The sequence below is a fragment of the Corylus avellana genome, chromosome 2 (assembly GCF_965113065.1).
Source record: "Corylus avellana chromosome 2, dhCorAvel1.hap1.2, whole genome shotgun sequence".
In the NCBI taxonomy this organism is placed as follows: Eukaryota; Viridiplantae; Streptophyta; class Magnoliopsida; order Fagales; family Betulaceae; genus Corylus; species Corylus avellana.
Genome location: NC_142491.1, coordinates 36,616,266 through 36,637,174, shown reverse-complemented (window position 1 = coordinate 36,637,174; position 20,909 = coordinate 36,616,266). Strand labels below are relative to the sequence as shown.

At 34.3% G+C, this 20,909-nt stretch overlaps 2 protein-coding genes across 2 annotated transcripts; one reads left to right on the top strand and one right to left on the bottom strand.

Moving 5' to 3' along the window:
- The first annotated feature begins 5,073 nt into the window (after window positions 1–5,073).
- Window positions 5,074–12,011, top strand: PUM24 (pumilio 24). The gene is made up of 17 exons (XM_059578084.2): window positions 5,074–5,467; window positions 5,723–5,776; window positions 6,265–6,326; window positions 6,450–6,531; window positions 6,627–6,750; window positions 6,865–6,948; window positions 7,574–7,688; window positions 8,092–8,242; window positions 8,362–8,475; window positions 8,622–8,693; window positions 9,669–9,719; window positions 9,805–9,855; window positions 10,211–10,318; window positions 10,413–10,616; window positions 10,868–10,942; window positions 11,221–11,465; window positions 11,552–12,011. Exons 1-17 carry the CDS (start codon window positions 5,207–5,209, stop codon window positions 11,685–11,687), a joined length of 1,989 nt encoding a protein of 662 aa, XP_059434067.2. The 5' UTR covers window positions 5,074–5,206; the 3' UTR covers window positions 11,688–12,011.
- An 844-nt stretch (window positions 12,012–12,855) lies between these two features.
- On the bottom strand, window positions 12,856–14,699 carry LOC132184230 (Chaperone DnaJ-domain superfamily protein). Its single transcript, XM_059597820.2, has 4 exons — window positions 14,421–14,699; window positions 14,257–14,308; window positions 14,098–14,165; window positions 12,856–13,404 (listed from the first exon to the last, which is right to left on the bottom strand). Exons 1-4 carry the CDS (start codon window positions 14,568–14,570, stop codon window positions 12,856–12,858), a joined length of 819 nt encoding a protein of 272 aa, XP_059453803.2. The 5' UTR covers window positions 14,571–14,699.
- Between the last annotated feature and the right edge of the window lie 6,210 nt (window positions 14,700–20,909).

Sequence of the window (20,909 nt, the reverse complement as noted above, 5' to 3'; positions counted from 1 at the left end):
TCATTTTTGAGAGACTCAAGAAGGATATAAGAGAGACTTGTAGCATGTATGTGCTAATAACTAGTATTATGTCTCCTCCCCCTCTGAAATGATAACTTAATGGAATAAGTAATGCTATTTTTTCATCTCTCGTCAATTTTTCGTTCATCTCTATTCGTATTTTTTTTAAAAAAATTCATCATTAAATTTGTAGGATATGAGGGTACTACAAATTCAATAACAGATTTGAAAAAGTGATAGAAGAATTTGTGCTTCTTATAATCCCAATGAATTAGCTAATAATACTTCTCCCCATAAATTGTAATTGCATATATGCAGTACCACATCAATTTTTTATGTGTTCTTTATGAGAATTTTCACACATTATTAGATGTGATAAGCTAACTTTTATTTTATTTTTATTTTGTTGAGAATCAAGTTTACGTATTATTGCAATGCTTTTGTATTATTTTAATTACATAAATCTCGAAATTTATAACAATAAACAAATGGCTTAAAAGGTCAAATGAGTGCAAATCCATAACAATAAAAGAAAAAATATATTCCACGTGGCCTGAAACTTTTCCTCAGTCGATCCTATAGTTGACCTTTTTGGCTATTAAGAAGCTTCAACTTAGTGTCCAAGTAATATGACAGCAGAAGAAAATACAAAAGCTATGTTTGCCAACGGCCGGAGCCGCCCTGTTCCAGCTACAGTGCCAGCAGCAAAAATTGACTTTTTAATTAATTTTTTTTTTTTAAATAAAAATATTAAAAAAAAAAAAAAGGAGGAGAAAGATGGAGCCACCCCCTTGGCCAAAAATGGGGTGGTCGACTGGCCGATCTGGGGGTGGCTCGACCACCCCCTTGGCCAAAAATGGGGTGGTCCGGCCACCCCATTTTGGCCAAGGGGTGGCTGGAACCACCCCATCTTTCTCCTCTTTTTTTTTTAAAAAAAAATATTTTGCTTTAAAAAAAAAAAAAATTTTAATATGAAAAAGTCAATTTTTGCTGCAACCTGTCAGTTGGCACTGTAGCTGGAACAGTGCCGTTCCAGCTACAGTGCCGGCCCCGGCTGTTGGCAAACATAGCTAAAAAGAATGCTGACTTAAAACACATAAAAATATTAGTTTGTTGATAAAATATGCAATTAGAATCACTACAAAAAAGATTAATCTTTTCGGACGTTTAATTCCTAATAGTTACTAAATATCACGGGGTGGGTGTCCAAAAAAATTATCCTTGACCGATTAACGTGTGCCAAGAAGATAGACTTTTTGACACATAGCTCATGGTGCAACTCAATTCTTGGTTTTTCAAATTTTGTTGGCTGATGAGTCATTCAATTACAAATTCGTCTTTTCAAGACGGTGAATTTGGCGAATCAAATGTCATGATCTAATTACAAACCATTCTAATTAGTTGATAATTTTGTTAGTACACTTGATGGTGTAGTAAGAAATGGTTTTGGATTGACTTGGTGGTGATATGAAGTAATATTTTCAAAGTTATCACATGGTCACTAATGGGCCACGGGTTAAATATTATGTGGTTGTTTTTAGTGTCTTTGTTTATTGTCTTTGCTAGAGCTTTGATGTGGTCATTGATTTTGATGTAAGAATCTAAGTTTAAATTAAAATAATGGACCATTAATGATATAGTGTTTATGATAAAAAAAGATAAAATAAAAAATAGGGTAAATTATTTTTTTAATACTTAAGTTTTCAAGTTTTTATTTTTGTTTACCTATGTTTCAATTCGTATCACAAATGGTATCTGACTTATGTGTAAATAATAATTTAGTACCCTTGTCACTATTTCGTCAGTCAAACTATTAGACTGCCATGTGAATAATTTCGGTCACCCCTACGGCCTGTCTAGGGGTGGCCGAACCACTCCCAAGGCCTTTTGGGGATGGTTTCGGCCACCCCCAAATGTCACTCCCCATAAGCTATCGACCACCCCCAGACTAGCCATAGGAGGTAATCAAAACTACCCATATTGTAGTCCGTTAGTTTGACCGATGTAATGGTGACGAATGTACTAAATTGATATTTACCCATAAGTCATGTACTGTCTGTGATACAAATTGAAATCTTAGTGAAAAAAAATAAAAATGTAAAAACTTAAGTACTAAACAAATAATTAACCCTAAAAAAATATTTGGCTGAAGGATGTTTTGCTTATGACGATGTTATTTCTTTAAAATTACATAAAAACGGGTACTAATAAACAATTATTGGTGTAAAAGAATTAATACAACCTATGATGATTATAACCTTGAAATTATTGGGAACCCCATAATTGGACGATGATGAGTTTGATCCAATGCCAGTTGTCTTTTTCTCAATTGGTAAAGATGGGATTCAGTCTCTTATTGAATTCAATAACATTTTTGTTTTGGGACTGAAAGAAAAGCAACAAGAAGATGCTGTCGTGGTTAAGAAAACAAAATTGTCATAATTGTTAGATACCATAAGGGAGGGGTTTTGGCGACCATTTTGAAACCACACATTATGGACCCGATAGTTGTTGAGACTATGATAGCTCTGGTTGTTTTCTAGTAGAGATTTGTGATTTAGAAAGTTGTGTCAGAAGGTGATGGAACTGAAGGAATGTGAATGGAGTAGAAACAGTCAATTGGTGAGAGATGCAAGACTTGATCTGTATTTGTATCAAAATGGTGAACAACTTTAAATTAAGGATTGTCCCAATTGTATTAGACACTGTATTTACGGAACAATTTGATCTTTCTCATCCATGTTAATGAATGACGAGGTTCGATTATTATTATTACTAGCACATAACCCGCGTCATGCACGGAATTCTTCATTATAATTTAATTTCAAAACCTAAATGTATCTCATCTTATTTTTTCATTATAAGTTAAAATAGGTGTGTGTAAAAATCTATCACATATTTTAATGAAAATATATACTAAATGTTATACACCAGTACATTACTAAATATGTACTTTTTCTTTTTTGAAGTTTTGAAAGAGTTTATATTCTTTTTTCTTTTTTTCTTTTTTTTTGGGCACAAAAATCAAATATACACACTATAATCTTCCATTAGCCCACTAAAAATCCAAACAATTTATTATTTTAATTAAGAAGTTGCAATTTTCATCAAATAACAAACCGAAAAAAATAAACAACCTACAAATACAGTTAATACTCAATTATAATTGTTTGGAGAGGGTTGTGTTATTCTTATTAAGGGTTCATTTGAGATTTCAATTTTTAATAAACACAATTTTAAATTTTTTTTTTTTTTTTAAATTGCGTTTTTTGAAAGGTTAAGAATAAGAATTAATTCGGGATTGAATTTTTAGATTATTATTGTTGAAGAGTGGAGAGAGGGAGAGAGGGAAAAAAAAAAAAAGAAAGTTAATTCTTGAAGTTGTTTTTCTCAAATAAAAAACATACACATGGAAGATTAAGAAGAAGAATTACTTCAAGTTGATTTTGAAGGATTTTTTTTTTTTTTTTTTTTTTGACATGTCCATATAAGAGGGGAGAGTGAGATTTGAACTAGTGACCTCCACTTCATTAAGTGTGGTCCCAGCCGATTGAGCTACCTCTTGGGGACATGATTTTTTAGGTTGTTATATTTGAAGAGTTGAGAGAGAGACGTGGGAAGAGAGAGAGAGAGAGAAAAAAAAAGAAAAAAAAAGTTAAATCAGTGAGAGAGAAAAAAAAAATCTGAAATAATTAGGAGATCTTTATTTTGTAGGCTTTATTATTTTGTAGATAGTCTATTATTAATCAAATTGTTTTTCAATGGCTTATTATTTATAAAAATAAAAAATAAAACAATTCTTATCTTATAAATTATCTATTATTACATGCACAAAGTATATGTAGAAAAAAAAAATCGTCTTCTCTAGTCTTTTTCTAAATTTGAATTAAAAATATTAAAGTGACTAAAAGTATTAATACATAATAATTTGATTTGTATTATTTGTTTCCTTATTTAATTCGGACATTAATAATACTTAATATTGTGCATTAAATGTTTGAATTAAAGAAATCACATATAAGAAAAATTATTGAAATATAATTAAATTCATTTAATTAAGCTAATTTAATGACCGGTTCACTATTGAAAAACTAGTTCACTCTTAAAAAATCGGTTCAAAAATTATGTTTTAAAAAACCGGTTTATCCTTTAAAAAAAATGGTTAACGCTACATGTCGCAATATTAAGGCACTTCTTAAAGTGATTCGACTTTTATATATATATAAATTTGATGTGCTGTCGCAAGCAACCAAAAATAAAACCTATACTTCTAAAAATACATGTAGTAGTGCGAGTAAGTGTTGTTCCCACGGAGAGAATTTAGCCTAGTTTTATGCTACGTGAACAAGGATAGGGGTTTGAGTATAACAAAAACAATTTTAAGAAGAACAACTAAAGAACAATTCAAATTAAAGTATCGAAATCAATCAAAAGAATAAACATTGGTCTAAGTCAACATCCACCATCAGAATTTTACAACTGATCATCGATGCAAGTATATATCAATTCATACTTTAAATATTTACAATTGGAACTATTTCCTATCTCTCCTTAGTTGTAGTTAATTAGAAAACAAGCAATCTAATTAACCTTAACTACTAAACAATTCAAGACAAGTGCTAAAAGTTTAATCTAGTAGCAGCCTTAACAATAATAATATATATATATATGACTTGGCTGTGCTAAAGTTGACTTGTTTGGGAACCTACTTGTAAAAGACTATATCCAATTTGAGAAAAGCTATGGTTTCTCTTGGTGTTTTTCGGATCTTAGGTAGATATTGTTTTCTTTTTTTGACATGTCCACACAAGAGAGGAGATTCGAACTAGTGACCCTCACTTCATGAAGTGTAGTTCTTAACCGATTGAGCTACCTCTTGGGGACATAAGGATATTGTTTTTTTTGACATGTCCGCACAAGAAAGGGAGGGAATTGATATTGTTTTCTAGGTGAACTTGAAGGTAGAAATAAAGTATTTAATTATTTTAGGTAATTTTAATACCGACCTTTTGTTTTGGCAATGAATTTTAATACCTACCCAAACCTAAAGAATTGCACAAACGTACCCATCGAAATTGTGAAATTGTAGATCAAACACCGCAAGCCCGCTTTAACCAAAAACCCTCAAAAACCCCGTCCCCTCGACCTGAGACCACAAAACAACACAGAGCAAGACCTAAGAGCCGCGCGAAGAGCTTCCACTCCAATGGCGGCGAAGAACCAGAACCACCAGCAGCAGAGCGACAAGACCAGAAAGCGAAAGCAAGTTCCAGGCGCGAAGACCGAAGCACCAGACCGCTGCGCCACCTCCAAGAAGCCCAAGGTCCTCGCCGCCCCGAAACCGTCGTATCATCCGGCCAAGGGCTCCACCAAACCGTTCAAATCACCGAAAATGAAGTTCGATAAATCGGAAACCGATAAGGAAAAGAAGCCGATGTCGAAGCGAGAGCGTCGCATCAACGCCAAGGTCGATTTCTGTCACCATTTTCACTTACACTCTCTTCGTGTGCGTATAACTTGAGGAAAAGAGAGCTTTTTGAGGGTTGTTAATTGAATTTATGTGGTGATTTATGACACGAATAAGTGTTTTAGTATCCCAATTAGCAAATTTGATATAAGTGGATGAATGGAATTTGAATGTGTTGGACTGCATTAGAGGTTGCGTGTTTTATATTTTAGTTTATTTGTGGTGTTGTTTTGAATGTGTTATTATTTATTGCAGGAACTCGCAGAGGCTAGGAAGAAGAAGAGGAAGCGATATTACACTCTTGAGCATGTGAGTAGTGTTTACTTCGATATGTTTCTTTTATGTTGGTTGAACAAACCAATGCTCAATAGTCGCCTGCCATAGTGTTGTGCCTAAACACTTGGTACCCGTAACGGTCATTCCTTTAAGAATAGAAATGTGTATTACTGGAAATACAAGGGGTTGGAGTGGAAAGACCATTTTGATTCTTCAATTTGGTGACAAGACATGATGTTGTCACTTGAATTGAATCAATATTCCTAAATACCAAGATTTATATATATAGATAAAAAAAAAAAAAAAAAAACTTCAAAACATTCTATAGGTTGCTGGCCACCCTAGCAGAACATTGAGGGCGGACAAGACCACCTCCAATGAGCATAGGGGATTTGGTACCTTTACCAACGAAAAGTATTGTAGGATAGGTTTCATTTTGCAGTTTGGGATTTTACTAACTGAGCTCATTGCGACTTTAGCTAATTCATTTTCTTAATTTTTATTTGTTTATTTTCTAATAGGAGCTAGCATCTCTGTGGGAAAAGATGAGGTGTCGCAATATTGCGAAAGAAGACAGATCCAAGTATGCATTTTGATACATTTTACAAGTATTAGGAGCTAGCATCTATGTGGCATGTTAGTCTTTTATCTATTTTTTCGTCCTGTATTTTTCTCACCTTTTGTTTTCTGTTTCAATTATCTTAAGGTTTGTGACTGAAGCTCTACAAAAGATGAAGGGAAAAATTCCTGAAATTGTAGGATCCCATATTTCTTCTCGTGTTCTGCAGGTACCTTTTTGGATTTCACTTTGCGGTGGGCGATGAATTTCACATTCCTTTTTTGTTTTGAGTGTCCTGTAGTTATTCTGTTTCTTTCACCATAGACTTGTGTCAAGTACTGTTCACAAGCTGAAAGGGATGCGGTATTTGAAGAGCTCCAGCCACATTTTCTTACTCTTGCGTGCAACACCTATGCAGTTCATTTGGTGAAGAAAATGTTAGACAATGGTATGGATTAGCTTGGAAAAATCAATTTAGAAACTGGAGTTTTTTTTTTTCTGGAGTCGTTCATTTGTGTTTTATCTGCAAATAAGAGGTTAAGTTACTCTGTTCTTTTTGCAGCCTCCAAAAAACAGCTGGCAGGGTTTATTTCCTCCCTCCATGGGCATGTGGCTTCTCTTCTTCGTCACATGGTTGGATCAGTTGGTATGTTTTAATATTTTTTGAATCATATTTTCTCTGTTCTTGGATTTCCTTCCAAGTACTTGGATTATCAAGAGTGATATGTCCCAGGTTATAACTTGAAATATTGACATTTTTATGTAATTTTTTGTAATTACCCAAGTTATGCTCGAGTTAGATTGTATACGTTTTAGTGTTAAAGTGATGCAATCCCTTAATCTAGGATATCATTTATTTTTCTGCCACATAGAATGATTAACTTTTTTGCATGAGTAACACTGGAGTTTTCTGCTCTAAGTATAGGCTGATGCTATTGGTTTTGATTCTTGCTACATGGTTAGTGTAAGTATGGAGTTTGAAAGCCATGAAGGGGAAGAAGTAGAAGTGAATTCATAATGTGTATCATTTTCTTTTGGGAATGACACCATTTATTAAAATTCTACCATGCAGCCGATTTAATTTCAAAAGATAATGTTAGCAAATGTATTTCCCTTAGGTAGTCATCTACATTTGTCTCCAACCACAGAGATTCTTCAATATTCTAAATAATTTTGTTTTTAAAAATATTAATATCGAGATGCTTCAATATTCTAAATAATTTTGTTTAAAAAAAACATTAATATCCCTTTTTTTTTTTTTTTCCCCGCAGTTCTTCAGCATGCATACGACTCAGCAAATGCAACCCAAAAGCAGGAACTTCTGTTGGAATTATATTCTACAGAGCTTCAGTTGTTTAAGGATCTGGTCTCAATGAAAGAGAGCAGGTAAAGTTTAAGCCATTTTTCCCCTCAAACTTCACTGTGGAGAGGATGTTAGTTTACATTCTCTGATTACTTCTTATCATTTCAACATTGTATTTTATTAATCAGATAGCAAACTTCTCTGTGGAGAGGATGTTAGTTTACATTCTCTGATTAGTTCTTATCATTTCAACATTGTATTTTATTAATCAGATAGCAAAATGATTTATTCAGATAGGTCAAAAGGCTGGTATCTTCACTCATGAAAGCTGGCGACCTATTCTGAGAGTTGCTCATCTTCTTACCATACTGGATCACTTGCCTGTGATTTTCTTTTGTCTAGTTTTAGATGCCTATAACTTCCAAAATGGTACTGGTTGCCATGCTGCTGTAATTAACTTTTTCTTTATTTTTTAATATATTTCAGGTTAGTGGATGTAATCCCAAAGCTGGGTCTACAGAAAGGTTCAGTCTTACGACACATGACTAAAGTGATTCAACCAATTCTAGAGAAGGGAATAGTTGACCATTCTATCATACACAGGGTGCTAATAGAGTACTTCAGCATAGCTGATCAGGTGTTTTTGAAATTTCAAGATGCACTGTAAATTTTGAGAGCTTGAGACAGTTTTCTTGCCTGCCTTTGTTGCTGCTGCTGGTAGTTTTCTTCTGTCTTCTAATTCAAGTTTGTTGAAAGTCCTCTGCCACAGATGTAATCCAACAGTTGACGGGTCCGCTCCTTGTTCGAATGATCCATACCAAGGATGGATCCAGGATTGCGATGCTCTGTGTCAAGCATGGGAGTGCTAAGGTTTGCCACAATTGATTTTAGACTTTTATCTTAATAGAGATTAAAAAGTGGAAAGAAACTTGTCATTTCTTCGTTTTATGATACTCTTGTGGTTTTTGATTGTTGTTGGCTCCTGATTTTTTCTTCAATTTTGTGTTCTATTTTAGGAAAGAAAGAAAATTATCAAAGGAATGAAAGACCACATAGCCAAGATTGCTCATGATCAGTATGGGAGTATGGTAGGGAGTTCAAATTTAAGGGTTCTGTCAGTTCAAGTCTTATTCTTCTGGAAAACTTTACATCTCTAGCTTCCGTACTTAGTCTTCTGACTTTTACCTCCTAAATGTCATTTAAAATACATCAGTTAGTTTATATATATTTCCTATCTTTACTTATCAAAAAAAAAAAAAAAAAATACATCAGTTAGTTGTATATTGATTTTTGTAGTTTGTGATGCCTTACTAAACTCATTACCAAAAATTATGTTGGAAATGTAAATGTTGTCATGGCCTGAAATATTTGAGATGTATCTTAAAAGTTCAAATACTTGTAAGACACATTTGGAATAACTTGACTTCCTTTTACTGTACCTTTTAAGCACCCCTTTCTTGACATGGAAATTGTTGCTAGAGGGGCTTGTTATTTATGATAGTAAAGTTTATTTTGATACAAAAAATTGAACTAGTTGCATCACATGAGATCACGCGACACATTTTTTCCAGCTTACTACTTGGAAAATGGTATACCAAAAAGGCAAGAGGAATCCCCTATCTTCTATCATTATGAGATTATAAATATTGAAATTAGCATTGGAAGAGTTTGATGGAAGACAATAATCATTTTGTTTATATACTTCTTTATAGCTCCGAGTGCAGAATTACCAGGAAAACACTAATAGGCTAAATGCTTAACCTAATATAGTTTATTTCCTCTCTACTTTTATTAGTCTCTACTTCTTTATCCAGTTGACAAAAGTAGGACTATTTACCTGGCACATCTTCCCCGTGCAAAGAGTACCAAAAATATTTTTATACTTTTTAATATAACTGGAAAGAAATCATCTAAGTATTGTGATTATCCCTTTCCAATTAGTATCCTCATGAAGTTCATTATTATTTTACATTTTGGTGATAATTTCTTTACATTATATTATTGAAATTGAATATATGTTAGACTTTCATAATAAGCTTCACTTTCTACTATCACCTTTTCAGGTACTTGTCTGCATTTTTTCAGTTGTTGATGATACAAAGCAAATAACAAAGGTAGGTCTCATTTCAATCGTTGTTCTGCATGTTTACTGCAATATCACTTTCTGATGGACACTGAGTCAAACTCTCCTGATAACAGGCCATAATTCGTGAGCTTCAAAAGATTTTAAAGGAGCTTGTTTTGGATAAGGTCTCTATTCTTCTCGCCTTTTTAACATATTTTAGTCGATGATATCAAAATTTATCTAAAATGTATGATTAATAATTTGGATGGTCTAATGTGCATTTATTTTGATGTGCCTGGCAGACCTTTCATGTGTCAATATTATAATGATTCTTTGAAGTGTGCATAAGACTTATTTATCTTGGATCATGTAGTTTGTTTATCTATTACTTTTGTTTTGGCAGTACTTGTAGAATGTCACCTAGAGAAAAATTACCCCAAACTTCTGTCTGTTGACCATTTATATGGTTGTCTGGTTTTTGCCTTACTCTTTATAAATCTATATTACTAAGTGCTTCTATTTATCATTTGTAAATTCTAGATCGGAAGGCGTCTGTTACTGCAGCTACTTCATCCAAATTGTTCACGCTATTTGAGTCCTGATGACCTGAGTTCTCTCAATTTATCTATACCTTCTCTTAGTGCCAAGGTGATTTTTAAAGCTCTTTATCTTCTTGTAGAACCTGGTGTGAATTGTGATGTAACTATATTGGATCTAACTCTATTTCATTGCCCACTGGCAGGGTGAGTCAGAAGCAAGTTCTGAAGTAAAATCTTCGAAGGTTGATGAATGTAGTGGTGAAGAGGCCAAGGATGACACAAAAGTGACTGTAGCTGAGGGCAATACAAATACTTCATCTAGTGACAATATTCAGCTAGTTGAGGGAGGAAAAAAGGATCCTTTCTTAAGGAGGCAAGAGTTGTTGGTCAATAGTGGTCTTGCTGAGGTTTGCTTTACTTTCCTGATTTTTTAATCATATTTTATTTTCCTTTTACTTTTTTTGGTTCTATGCATCGTTATTGCTTTTGTTATCCATTTTTCAATTGATTGTGAAATGTGGCATGCAATGCTTCATATTTATCAATGGTCATTATTGATGAGATTTTGAACCTCTTAAGATTTAGATCTTAAGTTAGCTTATCTACTTGTTGAAAAACTAACTTTAGATGAGTAACTTGGGTGCGGGAATGCTTGCAGGGTCTAATTGATATATGTATCGAGAGTGCAGGAGAACTTCTTCGATCAAATTTTGGCAAAGAAGTCATATATGAGGTAGTAAATACATCAACTATCGATTTACTATGTTAACGGAATTCTGACTGTTGTTTAGATGGTCACGATCTTCTTGGTTTATATTATGTGTTTGATAACTAGTAATGTCGTATTGGACATTGTTTCCTCACCAGATCCATATAATTAGGCATGATAAAATTTCTATGTTGGGAATATGACTTTCTTAGAAAAATCATGTGGTTCTTGAAATAGGCTGCCTTTCTAACTTCTTAACCCATCATATCATTGCCTTGACTAATTGTTGGTCATGCATGCAGGTTGCAACTGGAGGTTTTGATGGCATTCTCCGCCCAACTTTGGATGACAAGTTGAATTCCCTTCATAAAGCAATAGCAACTCTTGCAGCCAATTCATCAGAAGAATCAGAAGAGGAGCATGTCCTAAACAATTTTCATTCCAGTCGGACCATTAGAAAACTTGTCTTGGACTGCCCCACATTTGCTCGTACTTTTTGGAAGAAAGCTCTGAAAGGGAAGAGTAAGTTGTGGGCCCAAGGTCACAGGTAAGGGCTACACTGTATTTCAAATCTAATTCATTTAACCTAGCATAAAAGGAGATGTGATTTCTGATGTTATCTTTTGGTTGCAGTTCAAAGGTAATTTGTGCATTCTTGGAATCCTCTGATTCTAAGGTACGTGAACTGGCAAAAGAGGAGCTGCAGCCCTTGATAGATGGTGGGATTATCAAACTTCCTGAGACCAAGCAGTCAGCAAATGAAAGTTAAAGTCACTGATGGTGGATGAATGAGGTTGTTACTCAGTGGAATAGAAATGACATCTGGCGTGTTGCTGGTTGATTCACATTCTTATGCAATTCAAGTCATCTAGGGATTTAATGTAACATAAAGAGTGTATCTACAGAAATTTTTTGGACTGCTAGCCTTCTTAAGGCGGTGAAATTTTGTATCCAGGGTGTCTTGTCATATTTATCTGATGGTTTTGATGATGAAAAGAGTCGCTGATAACAATATAAAAAGCAGCAAAAATCCCTGTACAATACCTTAGAAGGAGAGCTACTGATGGTTAATGTTTTTACCAAGTTTTCTATCTGTCATGCTTTTCTTTTTCTTTTTTGATAATTTGACTGCCCCCAACCTCTTATCCTTTGCTAGAGAGGTGTGCCCGGGAACGACTTCAGAGGGCTATTACTTATAAAATGAAATAAGAGACGGACACGTGTACGGTTGTAAAATGTGCGGGGTATTGGTGTTTGAACAGTACCAGGGTGATCCTTGAAACTTTTTTGGGCTCCAAGTTTTATTTGCAGCCGGGGGATGGTTGCTTCACCCACGGGTCGATTTTTTACTCCATGGATGCCAGTTCGACTCTAAGGAAGTGCTTGAGAGGTATAGTAAAGAGGAGGTGGCTATGGTTGTCAACAGTGGCGATGGTGCTAGTGGCGGCGGTAATTATGGTTGTCATGATTGGGCGTGGAGGAGGAGGAAAAAGGGTGTGGGTGATTCAATGTGGCTGGTGGGGCTCTCCCTTGCTCGAGCAGAGAGCCATCTCTCACATGGGGACTCAATTCCCTTATACTCTTCCTCATTGAGCAGGAAATTGCAATAAATCCCCACCCGTTGTGCTCCTCTACTCCAACATACAGGAAGAAGGGGTGGCGTGCAAATCCTCTTCTTGTACTATATTGTCAATTCCTAAACTCTTTTCCGAGAAAAATCTCAAGGCATTGAACTTATGCAGAAAAGTCTTATGAAAATTCTTTACCTTAAAGACCATTTTGATTATTCGACACCCGATTTGCCTAATGGATCCGCAACCAAGTTTCTTGCAACTATCTGGTTCAACTCAGTTTCTTATGCTTAAAAGATCCTCTCATGAGAATTCAAGACATTTTATTTAGTCAATAAAATAAATCACACTTGTCTAGCCTAAAGATTAGGAACGTACACAAGCAGATTTGCTTCTAAGCATTGCTGTTTCTGACCTTACTTCAAAAATTGGGGTGTCATATCTCCTACTTCCTTGTTCATAATTCATCATTCTACCAGATTGCAAGTACCAAAAGTTGTCAGGTTTCTTGCAAATTCTGGTTCTAAGATGTGGGTAGCCTTGGAATGTGTAGTCCGATGGATTAAAGACTAGGGATTCTTTCCTTGTCCTGTTATTGTTGTTGTTTCTTGGGAATAAATATTCTGATGGATTGAAGAGTGGGGATTCCTCCCTTGATGTTGCTTTTGCCCTCAAACAATTCTCTATCACCTTGACCTCCTCTTTAAATCTTTCTCTGATGCCTTTTAAACCTTGCAGAACTTTGTGAGACCTTGACCGGCTTGTAAGATTACACTCGCTGCTTTTTGAAGCATTGGATTTTCTAGGAGCACTGCAGGTCGTATATGGAATTTTATTGCACTCAAAGCAAAAGTTTTTCCTTCTCTCCAAATCAAAGGCTCTTCTTTTTGCACCATTGGAGAGACAGGTATATGCCTGCACATGGGTTTTTTTTACGTTTGAAGTGAGGATTCTGAAAGGAAAATAATAAAAAATAATGAAGAAGAAAGAAAGAAACTTATGCTGCCCTTGGTGTACGTGGGGACAGTTATTCTATGAAATTCATTGCAATTGAGTGCACTTAACTCATCATACCTAACATGCAGATCCTATTTATATATGCCTCTGTCACGTGGGCCAATGGCATATATATCTTAACCTTTCCCTGGCTGCAATATTTCACCCACGTTGCACAAGTTTACTGCATTGCTTTAAATTAGACTAATAATGATTCTCATAAGGGAGTCATCTATAAAGTTTTGTGTTAATAATTCACCAGGCCATGTGTTAAAACCCGGGTTTTATCAAGGTTTGGGAGGCTTTACGGATATGAGAGAAGTCTGATACTATGTTAAATCACTACTTATTTTAAAAATTTAACTTATCAAAAATAATTAGCTTAATCATTTAATTTATATTCTAATTTTGAGCAGTGAACCAAACCTAATTTGGGTCAGTGCCAGGTATACCAACTTCTTGTCATTCATACCTAAAAGTCATAAAACTAAAAAATGATCGTTTCTGGGTCTAATAGTAACTCTGAAGTATCCTAAGAACAAAATTATTTGGTTTTAACGAGTTCAGCAACCTATTTCAATCTGTAAAGAGATGGAAAAGAACGAATCAAACCTCTGAGACAAGCTTGAAAGCAATTTCAGCCTTGGGATGCATGTTCTTATCTGGATGAAGTTGCAAAGCTGCAAAAACAAAAGCATTCCTCACAAAACGTAGTGAAAATGAAAATGCAGATTGAAAAAAAAAAAAACCATTCTCTCAATGAAAACATACCAAGCTTATGGTATTGCTTGCGAATAACATCTATGCCTGCACTTTCTTCCACCTATAAAATTCATGAACAAAAAAAAGAGGGGAAAAATCTAGATATATCAAATTCAATAACAATCTAAGAAGACTGCTTAAAAGAAAATGACAAAGAGAACCCAAAAACATACTCCAAGAACACGATACCAATCAATGAAATGTGACTTAACAGCGCTGCTGCAACCACGTGTATGAGCGCAGGCCACCAAGCATGTTGAAATGGAGCAAATTTCTGTGACTAAATGGGCTTTAAAATCGGAGTCTTGTCCCCCTCTACCCATTTGACAAGAGAATAGAGTAGATAGAAACTTTGGAAGAAGATGAGAAAATTTGAAGTGGGTTGCAAGGATTAATGGCTTCTGTTTTAAGAAAGAGAAGGGCAGTGATTGCAAGGTGGAGCGGTTAAGAAAAAAGAGCAAGGTTTCCGGAGATAGATTTTTGAAAGTGGATCAGTTGGTGGGAACAAAGAAGTAGAGCTTGGAGATGTTAACGTTAATTCTCCCACCTGGCATGGGATTATGCCAAAAGGTCTGAGGGCATTTGGTCCTTCCGTTTGGTTTAACCACAATGCTTTTTCTAATTAAAAAGGCATGACAGGGCGGCTAGCATCTGTCTGGGCATTGTTTAGGTGGAGCCTACACGATAAAAATCGTAAGCCTTCTCTCATATAATTCAAATGCCTCCAGACCACACCCGGTGGTTAATATTTGTTCTGTTTGTTGACTTTTGTTTCTTCTTCTCAAAACAAAAGCAATCAAACAACACAAACATGAAACAATCCTATAAACACAAAAACAATTTTCATCTTTATTTCATGTCAAAACACTTTTTCAAACTTAAAAAGCAAGATTAAGCACTCCAAAACAAATTAACAAATAAAGCGTATCAATCATTGTCATGGATACAATTTAACAATCCATGTATTGTTACCACAACAATGATGAATCATATGGAATCAAAAAGAGAGATCAAGTGAGAATCGAGACACAGATTTAAGTGCCTACGGAGATTGCGGCTATATTATTCAATGATTTAGGGTTACAATATAACATATTTATATAAAAAAACCCTAATTGTAAGTATTTTGGAAAACTCCAAAATATCCTCACAACTTATTTGTCAATAGGCCCACATAAACTTAATTACACCCCAAAATATAGCCGCACTCTCCTATTTTACTATTCAATGATTTAGGGTTACAATATACCATATTTATAAAAAAACCCTAATTATAAGTATTTTGAAAAACCCCAAAATACCCCCACAATTTATTTGCCCCCAGACTCATATAAACTTAATTACACCCAATGGGCACGTAGTTTCAGTATTATTCTCTATACTTAAGAGAATATGAACCACTTATTCCAACACCATGAAACCTTTAAACAATGGTGTTTAATTTGCTAGCGGTGAATGATTGAAGTGAAGATTGTTTAATCAAGAGGCTATAATAGAAACTGACAGATTATAATCAATCCAAAAACCCATTAAAGAGAGGGCCATAATGCTCGCTTGGTGCCGATGACGGATTTGATTAGGATCTCTAGTAATTTGGAAAACGGATAGAGTTTATTGTGAACTCACCCATCCGAGTAGATAACCAAACAATCCAAAATTTATTTAGGTAAATAAATACTCTATGAACGCTCTCATAATATGCTGTCTAAGTTGCTGGAGATCGTGATCGGAACCAACCAGCCAAGGGTTAAGGTTTTGGGTAGTTGTCACAGATTTCAACAATTACCATATTGAATATGAGGCGAAATTACACGTGAACTTGGAGCGCCCCGGTGGGTGTGACCCACGCATATAATGCCCAAGTTGAAACCCAAGCCTGAAAAGGTACTTGGAGTAGGTGAAAAATGATACAATTGGTCCCTACCATGGCTCCTTGAGTGGAAACCTCGAACTGACTATTTAATTCATTCCTTTCCTTGAAGAATTTCAATTTGCCCCTATTTCCTGATCTCCGGTTCAAAATAGATGGAAAAATATTTAGTTTAGGTTAAAATTTTTTATTAAAAATCTTAAAGTCACAAATGTCCCACTAACAAATATATATATATATATATATATATATATATATATATATAATAAGGAGTAGTTGGCCACCCCATCTAGGCCATAGGGGGTGGCCGGACCACCCCATTTTAGCTGCAATGGCCGGCCAGGGATGGCCGGACCACCCCATGGCCCTTGGGGGCGGTCCGGCCACCCACTAGGGCCGAACTAAAAAAAAAAAAAAAATTCGTTTGGCACATGGGGGTGGCCGGACCACCCCCGTTGGGCCTAGGGGTAGCCACCCCAGACCAGACCCTTGGGGGTGGTGGCTAGTCTGGGGTGGCCGAAGCCACCCCCAGCCCCAAACTAGGGTGGTTTGGCCACCCCCGATGAGGTGACCAACCACCTCTTATTATTTTATAATTTATTTATTTTTAATATGAAATAATATTTTATTATTATTTTTTGTTAGTAGGACAAGTGTCTTATTTGTGCTTCTATAATTTTTAAGAAAAAATCTTATTCATAAATTGAATATTCTCGAGATGACCCTGTTCCCAATTCCAAACTGCTTGAGACAAATTTTGGACAAATTGCTTGGAACAAATTTTGGGTTGTTAAGTTGGGGAATTGAGCATGCATTGAGAGGCTGTCTTTGGGTATTGTAGCTGACTGCTAACTTGGAGTCTAGAAGACTGTTTGTGTCAAAAATGGGGTGAGCTTTGTTTTCGAGATTGGTGGAGGAATGGGGGATCAAATGTAGGTTTATGTTTTGTTTGTATAGGGACAACTTTCCAATGGGAGTAGGAAATGCAGGTTTTTAAAATGTTCAATTACATGAAATTGTCAATTGAAGTTGTTGGAATTCGAAATCCCATGCAGTTTTTTGCGGGTAAAAGCTGGACTTTGAAGGACTAGCCTTTATGGGTTGGTGTGTGCTACATCTACATAAACGAATCCATTATTTCTTTCTTTCTTTCTTTCCAGGCGGCAACTTCAAGGCATTCATGTTGCTCAATTCAAGTTTCATTATTTCTTCAGTACCAAAATAATACAAAGAAATTTATCAGCACCAGCGGCGGAGTCTCCTCCACCTATGATGTTTTATTTGGTAGTCTCGGCCTCCATAGCCCGTGATTTGCATAAGAATACTACACTTAAGGGTTTGTTTGTAATTGCGGTTTCAATAAGTACGATTTTAAAAATTGTTATTTTTTAAAATGGCGTTTGGTAGAACATGCTAATTTTTTTTATCAAATATTTGTTATGTAAAATCGTGATTTTTGTTTAAATTCGCATATTTTCAAATAAGTACTCCCTAGTCTGCTTATAGAAATCGCAATTTTTTATTCTTCCTATTTTAGATTAAGTTTTTTTTTTTTTTTTAAATCGCAACGCCAAATGCCTTACGTTTTGCTACATCTTTTAAAAACGAAAATTATTCTTACGAAATCGTAATCTCAAACGTACCCTTACTTTTAAAATCACTATTGGATCAAAATCTAATAAAGATTCATTTCTTATTCAATAGTGGTTTTAAAAGCATGTAAAAAAAATTATGTAAATAAGTGAGAGTAAGTGTAATATTGTTCTTATTTGTCCTTGTTGTCACCACTTATACATATAACATATTAGATGTTTAAAAGTTTCACGAGCGGCTCCACACTAGTTGGAAGCCTCATATTTTCTCATGTTTTTTTGGAGAGAAATGTTGAAAATCTCATAATTATTCTACTTCGCTGTTGTGGTAAGGACTAATAATTTTTTATTTTTTTGATTATTTTTTGATTTATTTACTTTTAACTATAACCGATTCAAAAGCTATTAATCCATGTCATGTAAGCAAAGTGATAATTGTGAAATAATGGTAAGGTTTGCAGGATATAATTAATAAGTCACATCATCTAAAAAAAAGAAAAGTTTTTTTCTCCAAACTAGAGTTAATGACGTTATCCCAAACGTTAACATCATTTTTTTTTTTTTTTTTACCTCCAAAGCAGTCGCAATTTTTTTTTTCTTCCAGCCACTTTGATAACCCGAACAAACACGTGTAAATTATAAATAATAATTAAAGGAAAAAAAAAAAACTAAATTCATGAAAATAATATTTGTAAGCAGGAAATTTATTAATCAAAGAGAATTAGTTATTTAAAATGGAAAACAAACAAAAGAAACATTCCAATAAACAGATATTTGGAAAATACCTACAACTACAAATATCAACATTTGGGTGCACTGTTTGATCGATTCACAAAATGATCGAATGATGTCACGTGAGATTGTGAGAAACCTTAATTTGTAGCCTCATTTCCTTCGTCTATCCAGCATAGAAGAATGAGAGAGGGATAGGAAATGTGCCATTTTTTTATGGTATTTTGAGGCTAAGGAATGAGAATCAACCCCACCAATTAAGGGTAAGATCCAAAACCCTAACCCTTTATTTCATGTTATTAAAATTTACTTTTCGTTAATAAGGTATTTAACATGTTAAAAGTGTAAGAGCCTGTTTGGGATTGTGTTTGAATGGCCTAAAAGTGATTTTAACACTTAAAAAGTCATTTTGAAAAAAAAAATACTCGTTTGGTAAAAAAAATTAAAAACAATGTTAATGGTCCAAAAAACCTAAAAATTGTCAAAAAATACTTTTGACAAAAGCTTAAAAATGAAGCTTTTGTTCCCAAGAGGTAGTTCAATCGGCTGTAGATCACGCATAATGAAGCGGATGTCACTAGTTCGAATCCCCTCTCCCTCTTCCTTTGTGTAGACATGTCAAAAAAAAAAAAAAAATACAATAATGAAGCTTTTGTCCAAGAACTCTTTTTGACTTAAAAGTTCTATTTCTCAAACGTAATCCCAAACAGAAATTTAGCATTAAAATGCATCTTTTTATCAAGATGACTTTTTGAGCCACACAAAATTTTAGGGCAAAATAACTTATTTTCTAGACTGAGACATGGTAATATCATAAACACTCAAGCATTTTGTAGATCATTGTTATTAGGAGGGAAAATGGGTAGGAAACTTAACAACTTATAGGAGTTTGAGGTAAAGTTAAGATTTTAAAGACCCAAACAGATTCAAGACTTAACAAAGTAAGTGACTTTAGGACCCTATAGCACATAAGAGACAAGAAGGTTGTAAAATTTTGGAGCTTGGTGGATAAAATCCCAAATATGGTTACAATGCAAACATTTATAGAGTGATACCATGCACCATTCGAATGATGTGAGTGGATTGGTATGACGGTGTTTGTGCAGTGATCGAATGATGGAGGTCAGAAAGTAAAATTTAGGGTCGTTTCAAGTGATAACTAGGGTTTTGAGACTTAGGAAATAGTTTGTGACTTAGCTCGCACTCCAACAACCAAGTCATAACTTCATAAACTTTATCTATATGTCATGGTCTTTCGCACAATTCATATCTACTTGTATCATATCTTATGCTTAGATCTACGATTGTGGTCTGGAGAATCGAATACTCTTATACTATACTGTAACGCACTCAAAATTAATTAATTAAAATAATTAATTTGGAGTATTACTCTTATATTATGACTTGTTTTTCTTAAATTATGATAGACTATATCTATGATGCATCTTCATTATATTTTCGTCAAACAACAATGGGCTACATATGTATATTACTGCTTGTGATTTATAAACATTTATAAGTTCATCATATGATAACATGTTTACCGCATGTGTGTTATTACTTACTGAGTCATGAACATACGCTTTTATGTATACCATATATAAAATACATGTTTTGTTTTGGGATGACAAATTCCAAGGAGAATGAACCTTTATTTCCCCAGGCTCTGGAGGACTTGACCGTAGGAACTAATCTTTGGAAAGTTGGATATTTGTTTCCCCAGATTTTATGTTGTTGCATTTGGGTGAATATGGACAGCTCATATAGTTCCAAAGGTTTATTATTGCTTGAAGGATTGTCCAGATACTGTTATTTTTTATTTTTCCTATTCAAAGCGGGAGAGGGGGAAAATAAGAATGTCCATATACCGTTAATTATAATCCTATTACAACCTCAAACATTGTAAAAATTTAAAATTTGAAAAGACATTAAAAACTGAGTTGTAATTTAAGAAGTAATGTCTAGATTCTCCGTTACCTTAAGATGTGTAAATAAGAATAAGCTATGTTTATATAAAAAATGAGGAGTAATGATATAAAGAGGACTAAAGTCTTCTTAGAATCATCCCAAATGTGATGTGAAATTTAAAATCGCTAATACATTAAAATTTAATAATAATCATCTTAAATTGAATAATAATTTTAAATGACACATCACATTTAGGATAACTGTAAGAGAATTACTCACATTTTATTTGATACAAATAAAATAATTAAATCAAATATAGTACTAATTTCTAATATGGAAAATCTATCAAACATCATAAGGAAATCCCATATCCTAACAAAAATTAGGTCAGATTCTTGCATCGGTCGATATGAATAATAAAATTAGGAAGAATGGAGGTGAGAATAAATAATAATTATTAGAATTATTGTGCTCGACGGTTCAGTTTTTAGCCGAACAAAGCTTGATCAGAACCAACCAAGAAGATCCAAAAAGTATCCTCCATGATGGGACGGGTTTCC

Excerpts from the sequence above, each read along its gene's own strand:
- PUM24 (XM_059578084.2), top strand. The coding sequence starts at position 5,207 with ATGGCGGCGAAGAACCAGAACCACCAGCAGCAGAGCGACAAGACCAGA. Across the intron at positions 6,949-7,573 it reads TCACATGGTTGGATCAGTTG|TTCTTCAGCATGCATACGAC; the intron begins GTATGTTTTAAT and ends TTTTCCCCGCAG. Across the intron at positions 8,476-8,621 it reads TCAAGCATGGGAGTGCTAAG|GAAAGAAAGAAAATTATCAA; the intron begins GTTTGCCACAAT and ends GTTCTATTTTAG.
- LOC132184230 (XM_059597820.2), bottom strand. The coding sequence starts at position 14,570 with ATGGGTAGAGGGGGACAAGACTCCGATTTTAAAGCCCATTTAGTCACA. Across the intron at positions 14,309-14,420 it reads ATTGGTATCGTGTTCTTGGA|GTGGAAGAAAGTGCAGGCAT; the intron begins GTATGTTTTTGG and ends TGAATTTTATAG. Across the intron at positions 13,405-14,097 it reads CTTTCAAGCTTGTCTCAGAG|GCATATACCTGTCTCTCCAA; the intron begins GTTTGATTCGTT and ends ACCCATGTGCAG.